The sequence below is a fragment of the Polypterus senegalus genome, chromosome 18 (assembly GCF_016835505.1).
Source record: "Polypterus senegalus isolate Bchr_013 chromosome 18, ASM1683550v1, whole genome shotgun sequence".
Classification (NCBI taxonomy): domain Eukaryota; kingdom Metazoa; phylum Chordata; class Cladistia; order Polypteriformes; family Polypteridae; genus Polypterus; species Polypterus senegalus.
Genome location: NC_053171.1, coordinates 44,618,807 through 44,636,744, shown reverse-complemented (window position 1 = coordinate 44,636,744; position 17,938 = coordinate 44,618,807). Strand labels below are relative to the sequence as shown.

Genomic DNA, 17,938 nt, shown 5'->3' with positions numbered 1-17,938 from the left:
TGGGACACTCAATCATTCTTATACTTCCATTATGGCCTCCCGCCATGGAAAGGAACCTGCCACCGTCCTTGTCGGGCTGCCAATCCATCCAAAATAGCACTCATACGTTATTAAATTGTACTTCTGCTATTGTGGTTTACATGTTTGTGGATGCGTTTGTAGCTTTTTCTGTTGTATAAGATTCTCATAATACCTGAATAATGCATGAAGCAGAATTACATGAGGGTCAAAAAGTTAATTTGGTACATTTTCTCATTGTGATTTATATGTTTGATGTTTTTCTTTATTGTTTGCTGCTGTTTCTCAACTTAATTAACAAGATGTCAGCAGTATTATCACCTTTTGTATGTATAGTGTATAGTGTTGTTTCCTGGAGGGTTTGCATATTTTATCATTTAAGTTTGCATCTCCTCTAACAGTCAAGCTTTGCAACTTTTGTGTTATTACAATTACATCTGACTTTTAAATCATTGATTTTTATTCTTTTAATGTCAATGGGGTGCTACTGGACACAGCAGTGCAGTCGGGGCAATTCACTTGAGGCTCTCGAGTCCTATTTGTATTGGATGTGGGAAATCCATGCGCTTTGTAGCAATCACATTTACATAACATAGCGTGTATCATCCATCCACCCATTTTCCAACCCGCTATATTCTAACTACAGGGTCACAGGGGTCTGCAAGGCAGGAATCAAACTGCAGGCAGGGCACCAGCCCACCACGGGGCACACACACACACACACCCACACACCAAGCACACACTCGGGACAGTCTAGAATCGCCAATGCACCTAACCTACATGTCTTTGGACTGTGGGAGTAAGCCGGAATACCCGGAGGAAACCCACGCAGACACGGGGAGAACATGCAAACTCCACGCAGGGAGGACCCAGGAAGTGAACCCAGGTCTCCTAACTACTTGGCAGCAGCGTTACCCACTGCACCACCATGCCACCCTAGCGTGTATCAGACCTCTTGGCCATCTTCTTATTCTCTTATAAGTATAATTTTCCCAAATTGTTCGCCCTTTATGTTATGAATAACATGCCATGCTTGCTGCAGTCTTACCCTGTTGTAAAACAGCTTGTTGCTACTTGGCTTGTTCATTTCCATACTGTCCTGACATTTTATTTGTGTATTTCAGTGTAAACTGTTTGTTATTGTGTAGGTGCCTTGAGAAAAATGGTTGTAGACTAGATGTTACAATTACTATCAGCGATTTCCTACTTTTCTTTAATAATCCATTAATAATGTGTTCTTGTGCAGAATATTATTCTATTTGTATTAGATATTTCAGTTAAATAGATGTCAGCTTGAATTCCTTAGCAAGGGCCAGTGGGATGCCTATATCCTTCATCTCTCTCATCATTATGCCAAAAAGGCTACATTTTATCTAAATTATCCTAAAACAAAACAAGTTCAATACTATCTATTAAACTGAAAAACACTAAATTTTTATCCCCAATACACTCCACTGCTACCTACTTTAAGCTATTTGCTGCAACACAGGCAGTTGTATTCCTTAAAAAAATTTTACGAGTCCAGTCACATTTCCCTATAAGAACGGCCATGCCAGGGACAGAGTCCTCGTGCAAGTAACCACACTCACGTAGTTGCCCTGCTGGTTTATTTCCAGCATTGTTTGTGCTTGGCTCTCAATAAAAGCAGGCAGTATCTTTGCTGAACAGTTGGTGTCAGTCCTTCCTCAGGAAGATGTCAGCGGTGTTTTCATTAGTACAAGACACCGGCCCCCTTTCGGAACACATTTGAACTGTAAGGGCTATACCAAAGCTTTCATGTTAAAAGATTTTTGCCACCGGCTGGGATCCTTGATTTGAATCTGGGCCTTCCAATTGCTCTAAATTAGCTTTTCAAGATTAAAATATTAGAACTTTACAAAAAAATTTTGAAACAAACAGGCCATTCAGCTCAACAAGCTCTCCAATCCTGTCTATCTAATTTTATTAAAATAACATCAAGTCGCATTTTACAGGTCCCTAGAGACCTTCTTTCTACTAAGTTCGCTTTACCTCAAGTTCAAAAAATTTTCAGGATCCTCAGTGAAGTTACGAAAATGAGTTAAAATCAATGGAGAAGGAGTAACTGAACTAGTTTTGAATGACTTATAATGGTCTTTTAAGTGTTTCTTAGGACTAGGGAAACATCTGCCAACCATACTGGACCGGTTATTGTGGCCAAAAATGTGACTTGAGCTGTGAGGCAGCAGTTGCTACCATCTTGCCACCATGAGCTATCCATTCATCCATCCATCCCTCCATTATCCAATCCGCTATATCCAAACTACAGGGTCACGGGGGTCTGCTGGAGCCAATGAGATCAAACTAACAGAATTAAATATCAGAACAGCAATAGTTCTTGCAGACAGCGACAGACGGGAGTATGAATTCACTAAGGCTTGCCCCTCACAGACTTGACAGCAGGCACTCACCTCTCTTGAACTGAAAAGTACAGTTTATTAATTACTGACGATTTTGCACACTCATTGCCATGGCTAACAGCAGCCCAACAATAACGCTTGTAGATTCTTCACTTCTTCATGTTTGCATCAGCTACATAGCACTCTGGATAATGTGTGTACTATTAAAGGGGCAGGCTTACGTAGTACATACAGTTAACATACAAATCCATAAAAAAAAGACATTACCTTTAAGATTTTCAGTTTCCTTCTTCATGCTAATTTTGTGTTGTATTCACAAGACTTCTACTCATTTTTAGCCCACTGCTAGGATCAGCATTATATACTCGGGGGGGCTGTCCCATTCAATATTGACTACTACAGCTTGGTGATGTCACTCTGACCACGCAAAGTATCATAGGATGCTTTTAAAAAAAATTAATCTAAACCAGCCGTGCCGCAAATTTCCAGGAAAATATTTGGCAAACAAGATCACCGGCGAACACACCAAACTTACTGTGCGAATTTCATTGATTAATGTTACTATCTACCACACTTCTTGGTAATTTATTTCATGTGTCTGTGGTTCTTTTGCATGTAGAAAAACTTTCTAACTTTTCTAATAGATAACTTAAAAAGTTTAAAGTAGAAAAATTTGAAGGGTACCAAAATTTGCCACTTTTGTTTTAAGACATTAGAACATACAAAACAGTTATTTCACATTAGTCTGGATTTCTGTCAGTTCTTACCTTTCGGCAGTAAACACATTTTGTTACGGTTGGAAATAACGATCCACAAAGCCTGCCAATTTTTTTTACTGATCTAGAAAACTGTAAAAATGAAAACAATTATTTTAGATGACTCTGAAAATCACTGTTCAGTTAACATAATTGTTATCCTAGACTTGGAAACACTGAGTAGAACAACGAGCCAAAAACGGTCAGATTTGACACCCATATAAGCTGTTCTTGTTTGCAGTACTTTAAAGACGAATCACTTTCATCACATTTCCAATGTGTCGTTCTATAATTGTCTTTTACTAATATACATTTCAAACCAGCCTTTGAAATAGTTTTTTCTTTATTTTTCTAATCTGTTTTATAGCCACAAAGAGTTTTCCATTACTATTTGTGGCAGCAAAATCAAAATGGAAGTGTGATCTGTCTGCCATGACTGTCACATTTTGCTTCCCTTGCTTTTAGCAACCCAGTTATGATAGGGAAGCAGAAAAATGTCAGAAGTCCTCCTCCTCTCACCTTCTCATTGTTTGCCCCCAGTCGTGTGATTGCTACACAACAGATGATGTCCACCAACAGCCAAAGACAGGAGGGGCCAAGGCAAAATGGCAGCCAAAAAAGTGTGGTGAGAGACATAAAATAAACCAAAAACTAGGAGTGGAGTCCCAGTCGATTCCCAACAATTCTGGGCTACGATGGCATTGCATTAAACTAGCTTGGAAAATGGGTGGAATTTGTTTTGTCATTCCTCTCCTACCTACTTATCTTCTTTCAGTCCTTACCTTTCTCTGCAATTCCTTTCTCTGCATTACCTTTAAAGTTTTCAAGACAAAAGTAAAACAGTCATTAGGGGTGGCTTGTGCTAAGGAAACTGGTTGAAGCCTGGGAACCCAGTTCTACCAGCCCCAATTTTCCATGTCTTTCAGTTTTATTACCAGCTTTTTGCCCTTCGTTCTTTCCCAATAATTCATCTGAAGGGGCTAAAAGCAGACATTGCATTGCTGAACAACTTCCCTTGAATTGTCTGAGAATTAATGGACTCTCCTGTCCTAAACATGACCGTTTTCCATTGCTGCATTTGACACCCCTTCTGTCTCTCTTTCTGCCATAGAGCTTCTTCTGTAGTCTCAGTCACCGCCTTAGTACACTGGAAAACTTCACGCACAAAGTGTCTCCACGCTTGGCCATGAAGTATGGAAAGTCCTGGACGGATCTGGCACAAAATGCTGCCACTCTCCTGGAGCAGTCGCATCAGCATGGGATCCAACTGCAAGGCGCACTACAAGTAAAACACCTCTGAAATGTGACAATTGTTAGAAGAGTGGAAATGAATGTCAGCTGAAATTACAATTTCTTTGTGGGATTCACTGGTCATAAATACATTTACAGAACGTCTTTTATCCTCCCAAACAAGTGAGCTAGAGATGCCCACATACACTTCAGTATGACATTTACACATGTACCATGTCCAAAGTGTATGTGAGGGTCTAAGGATGCCAAAAGGAATATACATTAAATTGATCTAACAGTGAGTAAATGTGATATAAAAGCAACAGACATTAGTCAAAGGGGCAAAAGTGAGGTGGAGAGCCTGATTTGGACAGGGCGTTCATCTACATTAGGCAAATGGAGGTGAGCTTGTGACCACACATTACGTGAGTCAGTGATCAGCTGTCAAGTCACAGTGTGCAGCTAATATGAACGGCTTTGTCACACAACGATAACGATCCGTTAATTGTTTGAAACAGAAAATCCCAAATCTTGTACTGAATGCAGAATGCATACACTGCCAAAATACAATTTAGTTGGCACTTTTTAGTTTTTTAATCATGATTTTTTGTATCTTTTTTAAATTTCCCACCCCACCATCTCATTACTGTGTTTATGTTCAAATTGTCCTGACGTCTTAAGGTTCGATAATTAAGCATTCTGGCCACAGAGATGGGTTCAGGTGGCTGACAGACATCTATTTCCATATTTTTCCTCTGCAGGCCTGGAAGCTCTTTGACAAAAATTATGGAGTGATCTTGAAGCATCTGCTAGATCTGGAGGTCAGGATCCCATCTGTAGGCCTGGTGGAAGAATCGGATGAAAAACTGAAGGAGAGACTCGCCATTTATCAGGTTTGGGGCTGTAGACAATCATGGCAAAATGTGGCTATTCCCAAGAGATTATACAAAGTACAATATCTTATCCCACTTCTGACACCATTAAAATTTAAAAACTTCCTGCGCTTTTGGCTTTTGCCATTTTGATACGTGCAGCGGCATTAATTAGAATCTACTTAAAGTTCTGAACCCCAAGCAGTTAAGTTAAGTGAAAATAAAGAAAGGTATTAGACAGACAGCATGAAAGGAAGGGAAAACAGACGTTAAAAATGCTTATTATATTGACTTTGTTTGCCATAATCTGATGTTAGTGATTAATTGCTGGCCTGTTATCAGTAGCATCACAACCATGCAGTTACATAAGAGCTTTGTCTTTTTTTTAACTGTAAGTAGGGCATTTTAAATTATCAGCTACTTCTTAAAAGATTCCAAATACAGTACAGGTCATCATTGAGGTATTTAGTACTTGTGTCACACTCATGTACATTATGCGACCACCGCATAGATAAACTCTCATGAGCTGTCTGTACAGGAATTCTTTGCAGAACAAGTCAGCAGGTGCCAAAGTGTTCCCCTCTCACATCTTCACTCAAATGAACTTTATTTTTACTGAAGTTCACATAGCAATCATGTCTAGCAAAAATACATCTAATAAAATGCTAAATAAGCATTGGGCTCTATGATGTAAACTGTAACTGTAAAGTGGTCCATTATTATGTTAGTTTCTTCCTTTAAGGACATGCAGATATCTAATTGGATTGCTTCACATTTCTCCTCATTTCTTGTGCTGACCCACTCCCTTTCATATTACTTAGTCATCTCCAGCCGGCACCTGTTGATTGCTGTGCTGCTGCTTTATTGGTTATAATCTCATTAGACCAGCTCATGCTTCCACTTGTGTGCCTCACTCCGGCTTCAGACAGGTTATGCTAGGATCAATAAAACCATTAGATAAATTAACAATAAAGCACCCTTCGTCAGACTTGCTTCACCACACGTAGTCCAACTGCGCTTCCTCCATTGCGATCCCCTTTTAAATAAATATGAAAGTGCCTTGCCTCCTGAGCACTACAGAGAAGTGCCGTACACGTCTAAAGTAAGATTCGTCTATCACAGGCAATGTGACTGAGGTGTTGAGCTGAACAGCACAAGACTGGTAGTCTACCTCAAATACTGAGTTGCGCTGTGGCCCTAAGCAAATCATTTAACCTGTTTATGGCTTCAGTTTATAAATGCAGAGTGAATTTTATTGTCCACCCATCCCTCTATGCTCTAACCAACTAATGTAGTTTAGGGCAACTTGAGTTTAGAACCTCCCCTAGCAGCAATGGGTGCAAGGTGGAAGCTAACCCAATTATTGCAGTTGTATTGTGGTCATGTGAGTTAGGGATAGTTTATACTTCACCCTCAGAACATGTACGCGCCCGCATCATGGCTGCCACGCGTTCCCAGCGTTCATTTGACGCGTCCTCTGAGCAGGTCCTCAGAAATTAACATGACGTGTGCGCAAGTTGCAATACCAGCAAAAAGTCGGGGGGCGCAATGTGCTAAAAGTCGGAACGTGATGTCAGAGTCTCTGTTTACTATCAGGGTGGTCCAGATCTAATTATGCAGATCCAGATCATCTGGATGACTTTGATTTATGCAGGGACGATTCCAGTTCGGCGCAAAGACGATTTTTCATGTCGTCAGTTCGCACACTTCTCGATGGTCCAGGATTTTTCGGGTGGTTTTCAATGTAATAAACTTAATAAGTTATAGCGTAATGAAAATTGCATAATTAGATCTGGACCACCCTATACATGTGACAGAAAGCCTCTATGCCGATCCAACGGGATCGATGTGCGTGCTTCAATGTTTGATGAATGGTTCAATGTGGTGAAGCAAAATGCCGACATACAGATACATTCGTGGTACATTTATAGTCAAGTGTCGCATATTCCTGATCATAATAACACGATACATTTTAAAAGTCTCACATACCATCTTTTGTGCTGTCTTTTTTTTTTTTTTGCAACTTCACAAAAGCAACATAATGTACAGCGCTGTATTTGAGCCACTGAGAAAAAAATTAAGGACGTGGTGAAAATGTGTATTTTGTGATTAAAGTGGAAATTTTGGCTTTAATCTCAAAATGTCCACTTTAACCTCATAGTTTACTTTATCATTAAAGCAGACCGTCGTAATCGTCATCCCAGTTTTTAATCGATACGGCAAGCAGCAATAGATCGCCACACAGAACACATTAAATGCATGATATTCCAATTCTCTGCAAATTTAGAATCCATCCATCCATCCATTTTCCAACCCGCTGAATCCGAACACAGGGTCACGGGTGTCTGCTGGAGCCAATCTCAGCCAACACAGGGCACAAGGCAGGAACCAATCCCGGGCAGGGTGCCAACCCACCGCAGGAGCAAATTTAGAATCTTTAGATTTATACTTGATATCACTTTCATGATGAAATGCATTAAACTATGTATGTTACATTTTACAGATAAATCGTTAATTTCATTTAAATAATGAATGCTGTTAATAATTATACACTTGGGGGTGACACGGTAGCAGAGCGGTAGCACTGCTGTCTTGCAGGGAGTCACTTCGCTGGTATTCCATGCTTGGATTCCACACTGTGCTCTGGTTTCCTTCCAAAGATATGCAGATTTGGTGACTCCAGTGTATGTGTGTGCTTGTATTCACCTTGCGATGATCTGAGGCCCCATCCAGGGATTGTTTCAGCCTTGTGCCCAATGCTTGCTGGAATGGATACATCCCTGGATTGATGGATTTAATCATTAAACATCCTTTTCAGAGATATTGTGGTAAGGTGTCATCGGAATTTAATGCGTGTTCCAGGCAATTCACAACACAGAAAACCTGTTCTCACTGTGACAATATCTCGCACTGCCACCTGCTGGATTCCTCCAGATTTACGTAAAGGATGCGCACAAGTACAAACAGTAAAACGCTTGCGTAGCAGGAGCGTCTGCTGCAGCATGCATCACATCGCGTGCAGTATAAACCCAGCCTAAGTTATTTTGAGTGAATGCATTACACAAATAAAGGAATCAGTGTCAGCTGTGATTTTAAATGGCATAACAAAAAATGTAATTGGCACAAGTCATAAGCAGGATGGGCTGAGCCACTAACGTTTTTGGAACATCAGTCTCACCCCACATGGGTCAGTGAACATGTACACTCATCATTGCTGAGATCATCTTTGCCCTTCATGCCAGTTTGGCTATTGCCGCTGATGATATCAAGCTCAGGTGAAGTCCTAACTACGTAGCTGCCATTCTGGGAGCAGGTAATGCTCACCGTATGGGTGAGTTTGCATAACCCACCCTCATTTCTTCAAAGATGCAGTCTCTCTTTCCAGGTTGCCAGTCACTTATTCTTTATGCTGCCCAGTCACCTATCTGGTACCAGATCCTAGATAACTGAGGCCTTGTGGCTGTCCCTGTATAGCCTTATAAGAAACCAATATGAAAGCCCATGATTTTTACGAGATTAAGGACAGAGCAATCGGGGTAATGTTTATCTGTGGACAGTGCACAACTATTTCTAGTCTTCTTAGACTGCTCATTCAACAGGGCCTTCAAGGTGAACTGAAAAGTTTAGTTGTTAAGATGATGTTACTATGGTGTTGGCATTGCTCCTACAACAGTGGTTAAGCTGTTCATCTCAAATCTAATTATCATTTTTCATCTGGCAGCAAATTGAAACCGACCTGGAAGAGAATTCCTGTGGATTTCAGCAGACTCTTGCTAAAGGGAGGAAATTACTGTCTGCTGTGGACTGCTTTGACCTGGAGGCCCAAATCAAGGAGCTGGAGGACAGATGGGTGGTGGTGACAAGCAGGACGGGCGATGAACAGCGGCGCTTAGAAATGCTTATGAAGCTGTGGGCGAGGTGAGCATTTTAATGGAAGGCAGGGGTGCAGGGTACGTGGGGTGGAAAAATGGATGCTGCCTCAAGTAATGCTCATAAATTGTCCCTGCTGCCTGAAGTGACTCATTAGGAGCTGACACAGAATGATCTGTAGCTACACTACGCATGGGATTTTTAAACTATCTCCAGAGTTATGGAGGAAAGAAAAGATGGCATGATGGGGGGGCAATAAGTGAGTTAGTGGAGAAAATTTATGGAAATGTCAGTTCAGTGGAATCACCCATAAAGGCTTCCTGTCTGCTTTCACATTAAGGGCTATCGTTGTCGTTTTAAACTGCAAGCCAAGGTTGTGAGGTTGCTTCATTCTTTAATTTTTCTTCATCTTGTTATTTAACATTTTTCATTTCTCAAACACATTTCACAGAGCTGATTATGAAGGGTCGCTTTTTCTGCCATTTTCTGTTTGAGTTTGTAGATATATTTGCTAAGCCTATTTATTGTTTAGTAAACTTCTGATCCCCTTTTTGTTAATGACTTGTGCTGGTACCTTTTTAATTTCAATTTTTACTGATTTTTTGTTCAGTTGAAAATGATTCTTGATTTTCTGGTTACAATCCTTGTATGTATTTCGGCTATGTCTTATTTTCTGGTCTTATGCTTAAAAGTTGTCTCTTTTTCTTCTGAGGCATTGCGAAAACTCAAATAGCTAAAATGAGCGACCCCAAAATGAGACGTGTGTTTAGCGATATAAGATCATTGTATGGAGATGTTTAAGATATCTTTAAGCAGCTAATGGATACAACCACATCTTTATATCAAGCAGTATAGACATTTAATAATATAAATGGAAGTCTTGACAATATCATTCCACATCAGCCTAGCAACAGTCAGTTAAAAGAGCCAGTATTGCGGCATCCAGTAAAGCTTGCAGATGACCCAGAAAAGTGAGGGGTTTTTAAAATCTGCACTGCATGGTATTTAATTTCCATGCTTTGGACAGAGACCACCACAGGGGAGGAGCAGTTTGGTTTTATTCCAGTGAGAGAAACAACTAATACAGTCTTTGCATAGAGAAAGCCTCAAGAAAACAAAGGTTTGCATATGGTGTTTATTTAGATTTGGTGTTTATTGATTTAGAGAAATCTTATGGTAGCGTGCCATGTCAAGAGGTATGGAGGTGCATAAAAGAGAAAGGAATATCAGAGAAGTGTGTAACGACTGTCCAGGATATGCATGAAGGAGTGAGGACTCGGGTTACAGTAGTGTCAGGGTAACAGGCGAGATCCTAGTTAGAGTAGGTCTACACCAGAGATGCCAGGCCCAGCAGTACTTCTGTTACCACATGATTACACCCTGGAAGCACCTCCGGTTTAGCCTGGAGCTCCTTACCATGTGTGAGTCCTCTCCTAAAAAGCTCCCTCTGGCAGCACTCACGAATCCTGACAGGGCTGTCCATCAGGACTACAATTCCCAAAGTGCCTTGCAAATGTAAAAATGGGTGCTCTACCTGAGGGATGCTGCCACCTGCTGTACTGGGGGATTACATGTCTCCAAAAGGCAGTCCTTCCCTGTTCTCTTTTGTTATATCATCCTGACCAGGAAAGGTTGCTGGGATGCCAGTCCATGCATAACCTTCATTTATGGCCTCCTGTCTATGTTAGGGACCACCCTACTTCTGGTCGTGATGCCAGTCTGTCCACCTTGGCACATACAAAGTCCTTACCTCTTTGATCTAATTATTGATGTGTATTAAAGACTGATCCCCATTGGTGAATGTTTTTTGTTGATGACATTGTGTTGTGTAACATGAGAGGAGGAAATGGACAAGAAGTTGGAAGAATGGAGAAAGGCTTTGGAGGATAGAGAATTGAAGATACATTTGAAAGATATGGAATATTTCAGGTTTAATGATGAGCAGGAGTCAGAAGTTAGCCAGTAGGTAGAACTACTGAAAAATGGATACATTTAAATATCTAGGATCAGTGGTAGCCCAAGATGGGAAAACTAGATGCAGAGAAAACCCATTAAAGTGCAGTATGGAAGAAGGTATAAGGAAGAAGGTATCAGGAGTATTTTTGTGATTGAAGAATTAAGATGAAGGTTAAAGTCAAGGTATTTAAGACAGTGTTAAGACCAGCAATGATGTATAAAGCTGACACACGGACAGTAAAAGGAGTGAAGGAGAAGAAGCTGGTTGTGGTAGAATTGAGAACGTTGAGATGAATATGGGAAGTAACGAGGAAGGACAGAATTAAAAATGAGACAATCACAGACACAACAAAAGTGAGAGAGATATCTAAGAAAGTGTACCAGTGATGAGTACAAACAATGAAAATGCGGGCAAAAGAGTGATGGGAATTGAAGTATTGGGAAAGAGAAAGTGGGGGAGACTAAAGCAGAGGTGGATGGATAAACTAGAAAAAGATCTGAAGGGAAAATGCTTGACTGGCAAGGTGGTACAGGACCAACCTGTATGGCGAAAGTTGATCAGGCACATCATCCCACATGGAAGTGGGAAAAGATGAAGCAGAAGTCCACATGGTATTCAATTTACAGACAAGTACATATTCTACTGACAAGGCACAGAGAGGATACATTACTCATTCCTTGATGATAAACCATAAAAATGAAGCCACCCCTCAACACTCAAGTCCTCCACTTCTTTTAAGGTCACAGTTGTGGTTTTGCTCTTTCCTGCAGTTTCCGTGCAGATTCTGTCCTGTTGAACCACTGGATGATGTCTTCGATGGAGCGAATCCGGAGCTGGAAACAACAATCTCTGAGTGTCCCCCAGGAGCTACATGCAGCCAGGGAGCACCTCACCCAGTTTCTTGTACGTACAGTAAATGAACTGTCATGGTGCAGGAGAGAGGGGGCACTGTGCACTTTCTTTCATGTTGAAATGTCGTCTGTAAATGTGATTTTATTGATTTTGCTTAAAGTTGTGTTAAAGCTCACTTATTGCTGCTTTTTGGTTTCGGAGCTGCTTACCTGGCCAAATGAACTGCTTAGTTAAATTTTCTATATGGGGAGTAAAAGCTTGTGCCGCTGGTTTATAGGCTCAAGTATGCCAAATGCTTTTTAGAAAATGGTGTGCCTCTAATGCTTATTAGTCTTGTGAGCTCGTTGTGATGACGCTAATCATGAAAGGTGCTATAGGAAACAAAGCCTAATTAAATGGAAATTACAGACTGGAAATTATTCACACACACCCACCAGCTGCAACTGTTCTGAGTGTGCGGCTCTTTTCTCTTGAGATCTTTTTATTAATGGACTTGCTGTTGTAGCAACTGAATACCTCTAGTTAGGCAAGCATGAAAATACAAGTGTGCCAAGGTAGAGTAGCATGTCATGATCTGCCACTGAGGCTTGTGTCTTCACTTGTAGCTGGCCTGGGGGGCTCTGATAGGCTGCAGAAAGGGTGGGCTGTGAAATTAGCCAGATTAGTCACATTAAAAATAAGCATCTACTCAAAAGTGTAGTGATTGGTTTTTCTATTAAATTTTTCTAGTGCCTCCTTCAAATGTTTGGGCCAATTTATGTATCGGTGAGGGGGTTTCAGTACCCCCAAGGAATTCATTTTGGACATTTGTTTTATGATCGAAGTCTTCTAAGAAGGTTATTTATTGTTACTTTTATTCCATGACTCTGTTTGGTTTTTCTTGTGGGCGTCGTCTTATTCTGTCAATGGTATAGGTGGTTACCATGGTGATGAGTCCCAGGTTGCTCCACTTGTGATGTCATTGATGTGACCATAAAAAAAAAGATATTTCAGATTCTTTAGATCGTTTCTTTAGTGCTTTTCTGGTTTAAGACTTATTTTTCTGAATTCTCGATTACGATTCTGTTTCAACCTTGTTCAGATGAACACATCTGCTTAATTCCTGGTTTTCACATCTCTGATTTATGGTTTTTCCTTGACCCTTTACAAAACAAAATTCCCTAACTGTCTTGTAGACAGAACAAAGTGGAGATAAAAATTCTGCTTGGACACATACGTTTGTACTGTTTTTGGTTATTGTATCACCGATATTTTTGCTTTTTGGCTTTCAGTGTGTTTGTAAAGTGCAGTATATATGACTCATAAATCATGCAGTTGAAATTTGCAGCCGTAAAGAATGTGTCACTTGAAAATACAGCAACCCTTCACAAAATATGGAGTCTAATGTAAATGAAGAGGAAATGGAGCCGAGCATCCTGTCTCTTTCTGTCTGTGGTGTATGGAGACAAACTCACTTGTGATTGGTCAAACATATTAACATGAAGTTATTCATCTTTTTCTCCCAACTACACTGTATGTCTATTTGCTCCTAGAGGCTTAGAAGATGTCCTCTCTTTATATATAAACTTAGGCACTGTAGCCTTTTACCTGCTTTACAATTTAAATTAAATAGACTAAATGTTATATTGTATTTTTGGATTATCATTATTTATTTCCCAGCCCCTTTATTCAAAGCCATGTACATAAATGTCTATAAATTGACTTTGATTTTTTATTGGGAAACTACTAAGTTAAAAAAAAACAAAAATGTTAAGTAAAGAACAAGAACTGAATACTATGGTTAGTTCCATGGCGTTTTATCATGGGAAAGATTTTGGGAAGAGCTGTCCTTAAAATCTAAATCCTCTTTATCAAATGCACAGGTTCTTTTTAGTCAGTCACTACTTTAGTTTGCCTGTTCTTAATACTTACCAACCTTTAGGGATGTATACGGTTCACGGTTTCAGTGCCACTGCACCCAGGACTACCTTCTGTCAAGTAGGACTGTCACTTCAGTTTTCCATATTTGTAGCGGACTTTCGCTCCCACCCTAACTGATCTAGCTGGGAAAGGAACTTGGCTCTCAGCTCCTGGTGGTTTAAATAGAGAAAATATGCCAAAAGGAAAGCAGGCTTTAATAATTTTTAATCTTTAAGCATAATCCAAATAGATAGTACCATAAACAAAAGCAAAATAAAGTGTGAACACCATACAACCTGGTACTGGCAGATGTTTAGCATGTCCAGACCTCTCATTTCTGGTGTTGGCTGAAGTGTTAGCAGTAAGTCAGAGCTTTCTTAGATTCACTTCCCCCTTCTTCTCCTTTCCTTTCTCTCTCCTCATCCTCTCATCTCTTCTTTTTAACGATGATCAGCTCTTTTACCGATCGTATAAAGCTGTTTGGTTTTATCCAAAATTCTTAAAACTAAATTCATGTTTCCAAAACCAGTTGCTTTATCTCATGTTTTTGAAATCACAAATGGGGGCCAACTGCACAATATGCTTATATAATTTAATTTAGAATTGAATTGCCTGATAGCAGTGGACAGAAAAGACCTCCTTCTTAGCACACCATGGTAGAATAAGCCTGTGGCTAAAACTGCACCAAGAGATCACCTCCTGGAGGGGATTTTTCATGACGGTATCCAATTTTACCATCATCCTCTTTTCCACAACAGTTTCCGGCATGACCTCAAGTTTCGCTCTGTGATCCAGAATGAGTTTTAAATTCATCCAATGCAACCACAGAGTCTGGTGTTTCATCTCAGTGAAGCACACTGTTCACGGTTTGCATTACCTTTGGCTCCTGATCAGCATTGAGAGCTCATCCGTTTTTTCACCAGCAATCTAACATTGACCATGATAATAATCGAAGGCCAATATGGTCTGGGCCTTCTTCTCCTGTTCCTCCTCTCTTTCCCCGGTGTCTAGATAGTAGCACTGCTGGCAGCCTGGTGATTGGATCTGATGTTCTAGTAGACAAACGGCGCACGTCCAGCAGTTCATATCACATGTAAGTGAGTGTGAGCCCTTCCTGACATTCTCAGTTTTCCGAATTATCCATAAAAAACAACAGGAAACAAACACAGAGCTGCTGGGAGTCATTATGGCATGGGTGATTTTAATTTTTTTTTAATTTTGTTTAAAATACATTTTATTATGCTCTAAGATTACTTATTATTATTTTGTATTTCTTATTTTTGTCAATGTTTTCATTTCTTTATATCACTGATCCATTTTTTTCTGGGTTGCCGCAATTTTGTGTTTCTGTTGCTAGATATACACAAGTCAGTTGTTGGGGGTGTGTTTTCAGAGGTCATGAACTTGGATGTCTCACATGTGACCCTTTATGGGAAGTTCAACAGCCATTTCATCCAACTTTGCGAATAAAGAGGTTGTCACACTATTGTTTTTGCTCTTTTTAGTTCCCACATTTCCTGCTTGTAGCGTTTTGACTGAGATTCTTATTTATTGAACTGGTTTCACATCTTAATCCTTTTGACTTTCAGACCATTTATGGTTTATGGTTCGATGTCTTGTTTTCATTAGAAAAATTTTGAACGCTTTGAAATCTCTTAATTTGTTTTTGTTCAGTTCCTCCTGACTCACAAGTACAAGAAACCCCCCCCGCATATGATATACCATTCAGCTCATCTTGGTGCCGAGTGATGCTAGACATCGAGATTTTTGGGGCTGCCCCTATTGTTGGCCCTCTGGAGTAAAAAAAAAAAACCTAATTTTAGACCATTTTTTGACTGTAACTATGCAATTATGATAAAAAGCAAACCAATAGGTGTCTTTAAAATGATCGAGGGGTTTGAAGTTGTGTGTGCCTCAACACTTTGCCCCAGGGGTTCACCCCCAATTTGATATGTGGGGTCAAAGTGACTTTTTTTGTACAAAACTTTGAAAAATGGAGATTGGTAATGTAAGTATGTGGAGTGTTGTTTTATGCTATTTCAGGGTTGCTGATAATGAATATGATAATATTATTGATTCTTTACTGGTGGTCCTAGACCTCTAAGAGCCACTCCCAGAAGGTTCAAAATGACAAGTTTCAAACATTAGTATGTTGGGTATCATTTTAGAGTACAGTAATCCCTCGCTATATCGCGCTTCGACTTCCGCGGCTTCACTCTATCGCGGATTTTATATGAAAGCATAATTAAATATATAACGCGGATTTTTCGCTGCTTCGCGGGTTCTGGACAATGTGTCTTTTTACTTCCTGTACATGCTTCCTCAGTTGGTTTGCCCAGTTGATTTCATACAAGGGATGCTATTGGCGGATGACTGAGAAGCTAACCAATCAGAGCACACAGTTAAGTTCTCCTGACTGAGAAGCTAACCAATCAGAGCACGCAGTTAAGTTCCTGCGTGCTGAATGCAGTGTTAACCAGGAAGTCTCGTCTCGCTCATTCAGCATCAACGTGTTTCGCTGTGTAAAGAGTTGTGCTCTTTTGTGTTTATCTTTGTGCATAGTCAAGCCCTTCATTATGGTTCCAAAACGATCTGCTACTGCTTCAGGGGCCGTTCCCAAGCACAAACGGAAGATGTTAACGATTGCCGAAAAGGTAAACGTTTTGGATTTGTTGAAGGCTACGATTCTTTTTATTTAAAAAGTAGGAAAGGAATATAAGATCTACGGCCCAGGGTGCAAAACGAGTTGTAAGTGGATGTAATAAGGCAGTAGTCTGGATGGAATCTGCTTTAGGGATTTGGATTGAAGACTGCTGGTTAGATGAACAACGGTGGTGCTACACAGTTGCCTGAAGAGGCTCCTTTAGAAGAGCTGTAACGCTCTCCTTTGTTGTGCAGTAAAATTAAACTCATTGTTATCGGGACAAGTCATCGTGTCATTGTTGGTGAGTAACCATAATTAATTTTCTACTTACAGTACTTAGTACATGTACGTATGTTTAGTGTCACTGTACACACATTTACTGTATATTATTTTTATTGCGTTGTACGTATTTATTGCTGGTGGCCTGTCTATCATAATGGCTGTAACATATGTGATATCGGAGACACTCGATATCTTTAAAATAATATTTAGGTTTTACTGTATATAAACATATACTGGAACGCAACCCCCGCGATCAAGGAGGGATTACTGTATTTCAAGGTCGGTGATTATGAATATGATGTTATTTTTGATCCTTTACTAGGGATGTAGCCATTAGGGTTAAAATGACAAGCTTCTATAAGAAATGAGAATATTTAGACTTTTAACATCATGAAGGGCCCTGTGGTGGGCTGGTGTCCTGCCCAGAGTTTGTTTTCTGCCTAGAGCCCTGTGTTGGCTGGGATTGGCTCCTGCAAACCCCTGTGACCCTGTAGTTAGGATATAGCGAGTTAGATAATGGATGAATGGACATCAAGAAGTTAACCATTTTGCCCAGAGGGGACTGGGCGATCTCATGGTCTGGAATCCCTGCAGGTTTTATTTTTTTCTCCAGCCGTCTGGAGTTTTTTTGTTTTTTCTGTCCACCCTGGCCATCGGACCTTACTCTTATTCTATGTTAATTAATGTTGACTTATTTTATTTTCTTACTGTCTTTTATTTTTCTATTCTTCATTATGTAAAGCACTTTGAGCTACATTTTTTGTATGAAAATGTGCTATATAAATAAATGTTGTTGTTGTTGTTATTACATTTCTTAAAAACAACCTGAGTTAGGACAGCTTACGCTAATTCAGACTTTTATCAAAATCTTTCATGCCTGTTTCATCCAGGCATAACTGAAGTGATGTGCAAAAAAAGTGCAATTTTGTATAGCGTGTCTGTAGTAAACATTACCAAAATCAGTGCAAGGTAAAACAAACAATCACTCATGTACATTAGAATGTCAGTTTTTGTCTTCAAATTGCACAAATCAAATTCAATTTACAGTATTTAGTGACATCTGATCTGATAGACCCAGTGTGTGTCCTGACTGGTGCCAGTGGAAACTTTCTATCAGTTAGATGAATATCCAGTATGTTTACTTGTACTGTATATAGTTGGATCCCCCCACTGTCACCAAA

The 17,938-nt window shown here is 40.0% G+C and overlaps 1 protein-coding gene across 12 annotated transcripts in view; it reads left to right on the top strand.

The window, feature by feature from the left end:
* The window catches only part of syne2b (spectrin repeat containing, nuclear envelope 2b), a 437,867-nt gene that overhangs the window by 277,300 nt on the left and 142,629 nt on the right, over positions 1-17,938 (top strand). For all 12 annotated transcript variants that reach the window (XM_039741095.1, XM_039741096.1, XM_039741103.1 and 9 more), the window contains 4 exons: positions 4,263-4,436; positions 5,143-5,274; positions 8,975-9,171; positions 11,851-11,983. In XM_039741095.1, coding sequence (XP_039597029.1) covers positions 4,263-4,436; positions 5,143-5,274; positions 8,975-9,171; positions 11,851-11,983 — 636 coding nt within the window. The remainder of the gene's footprint in view (positions 1-4,262; positions 4,437-5,142; positions 5,275-8,974; positions 9,172-11,850; positions 11,984-17,938) is intronic.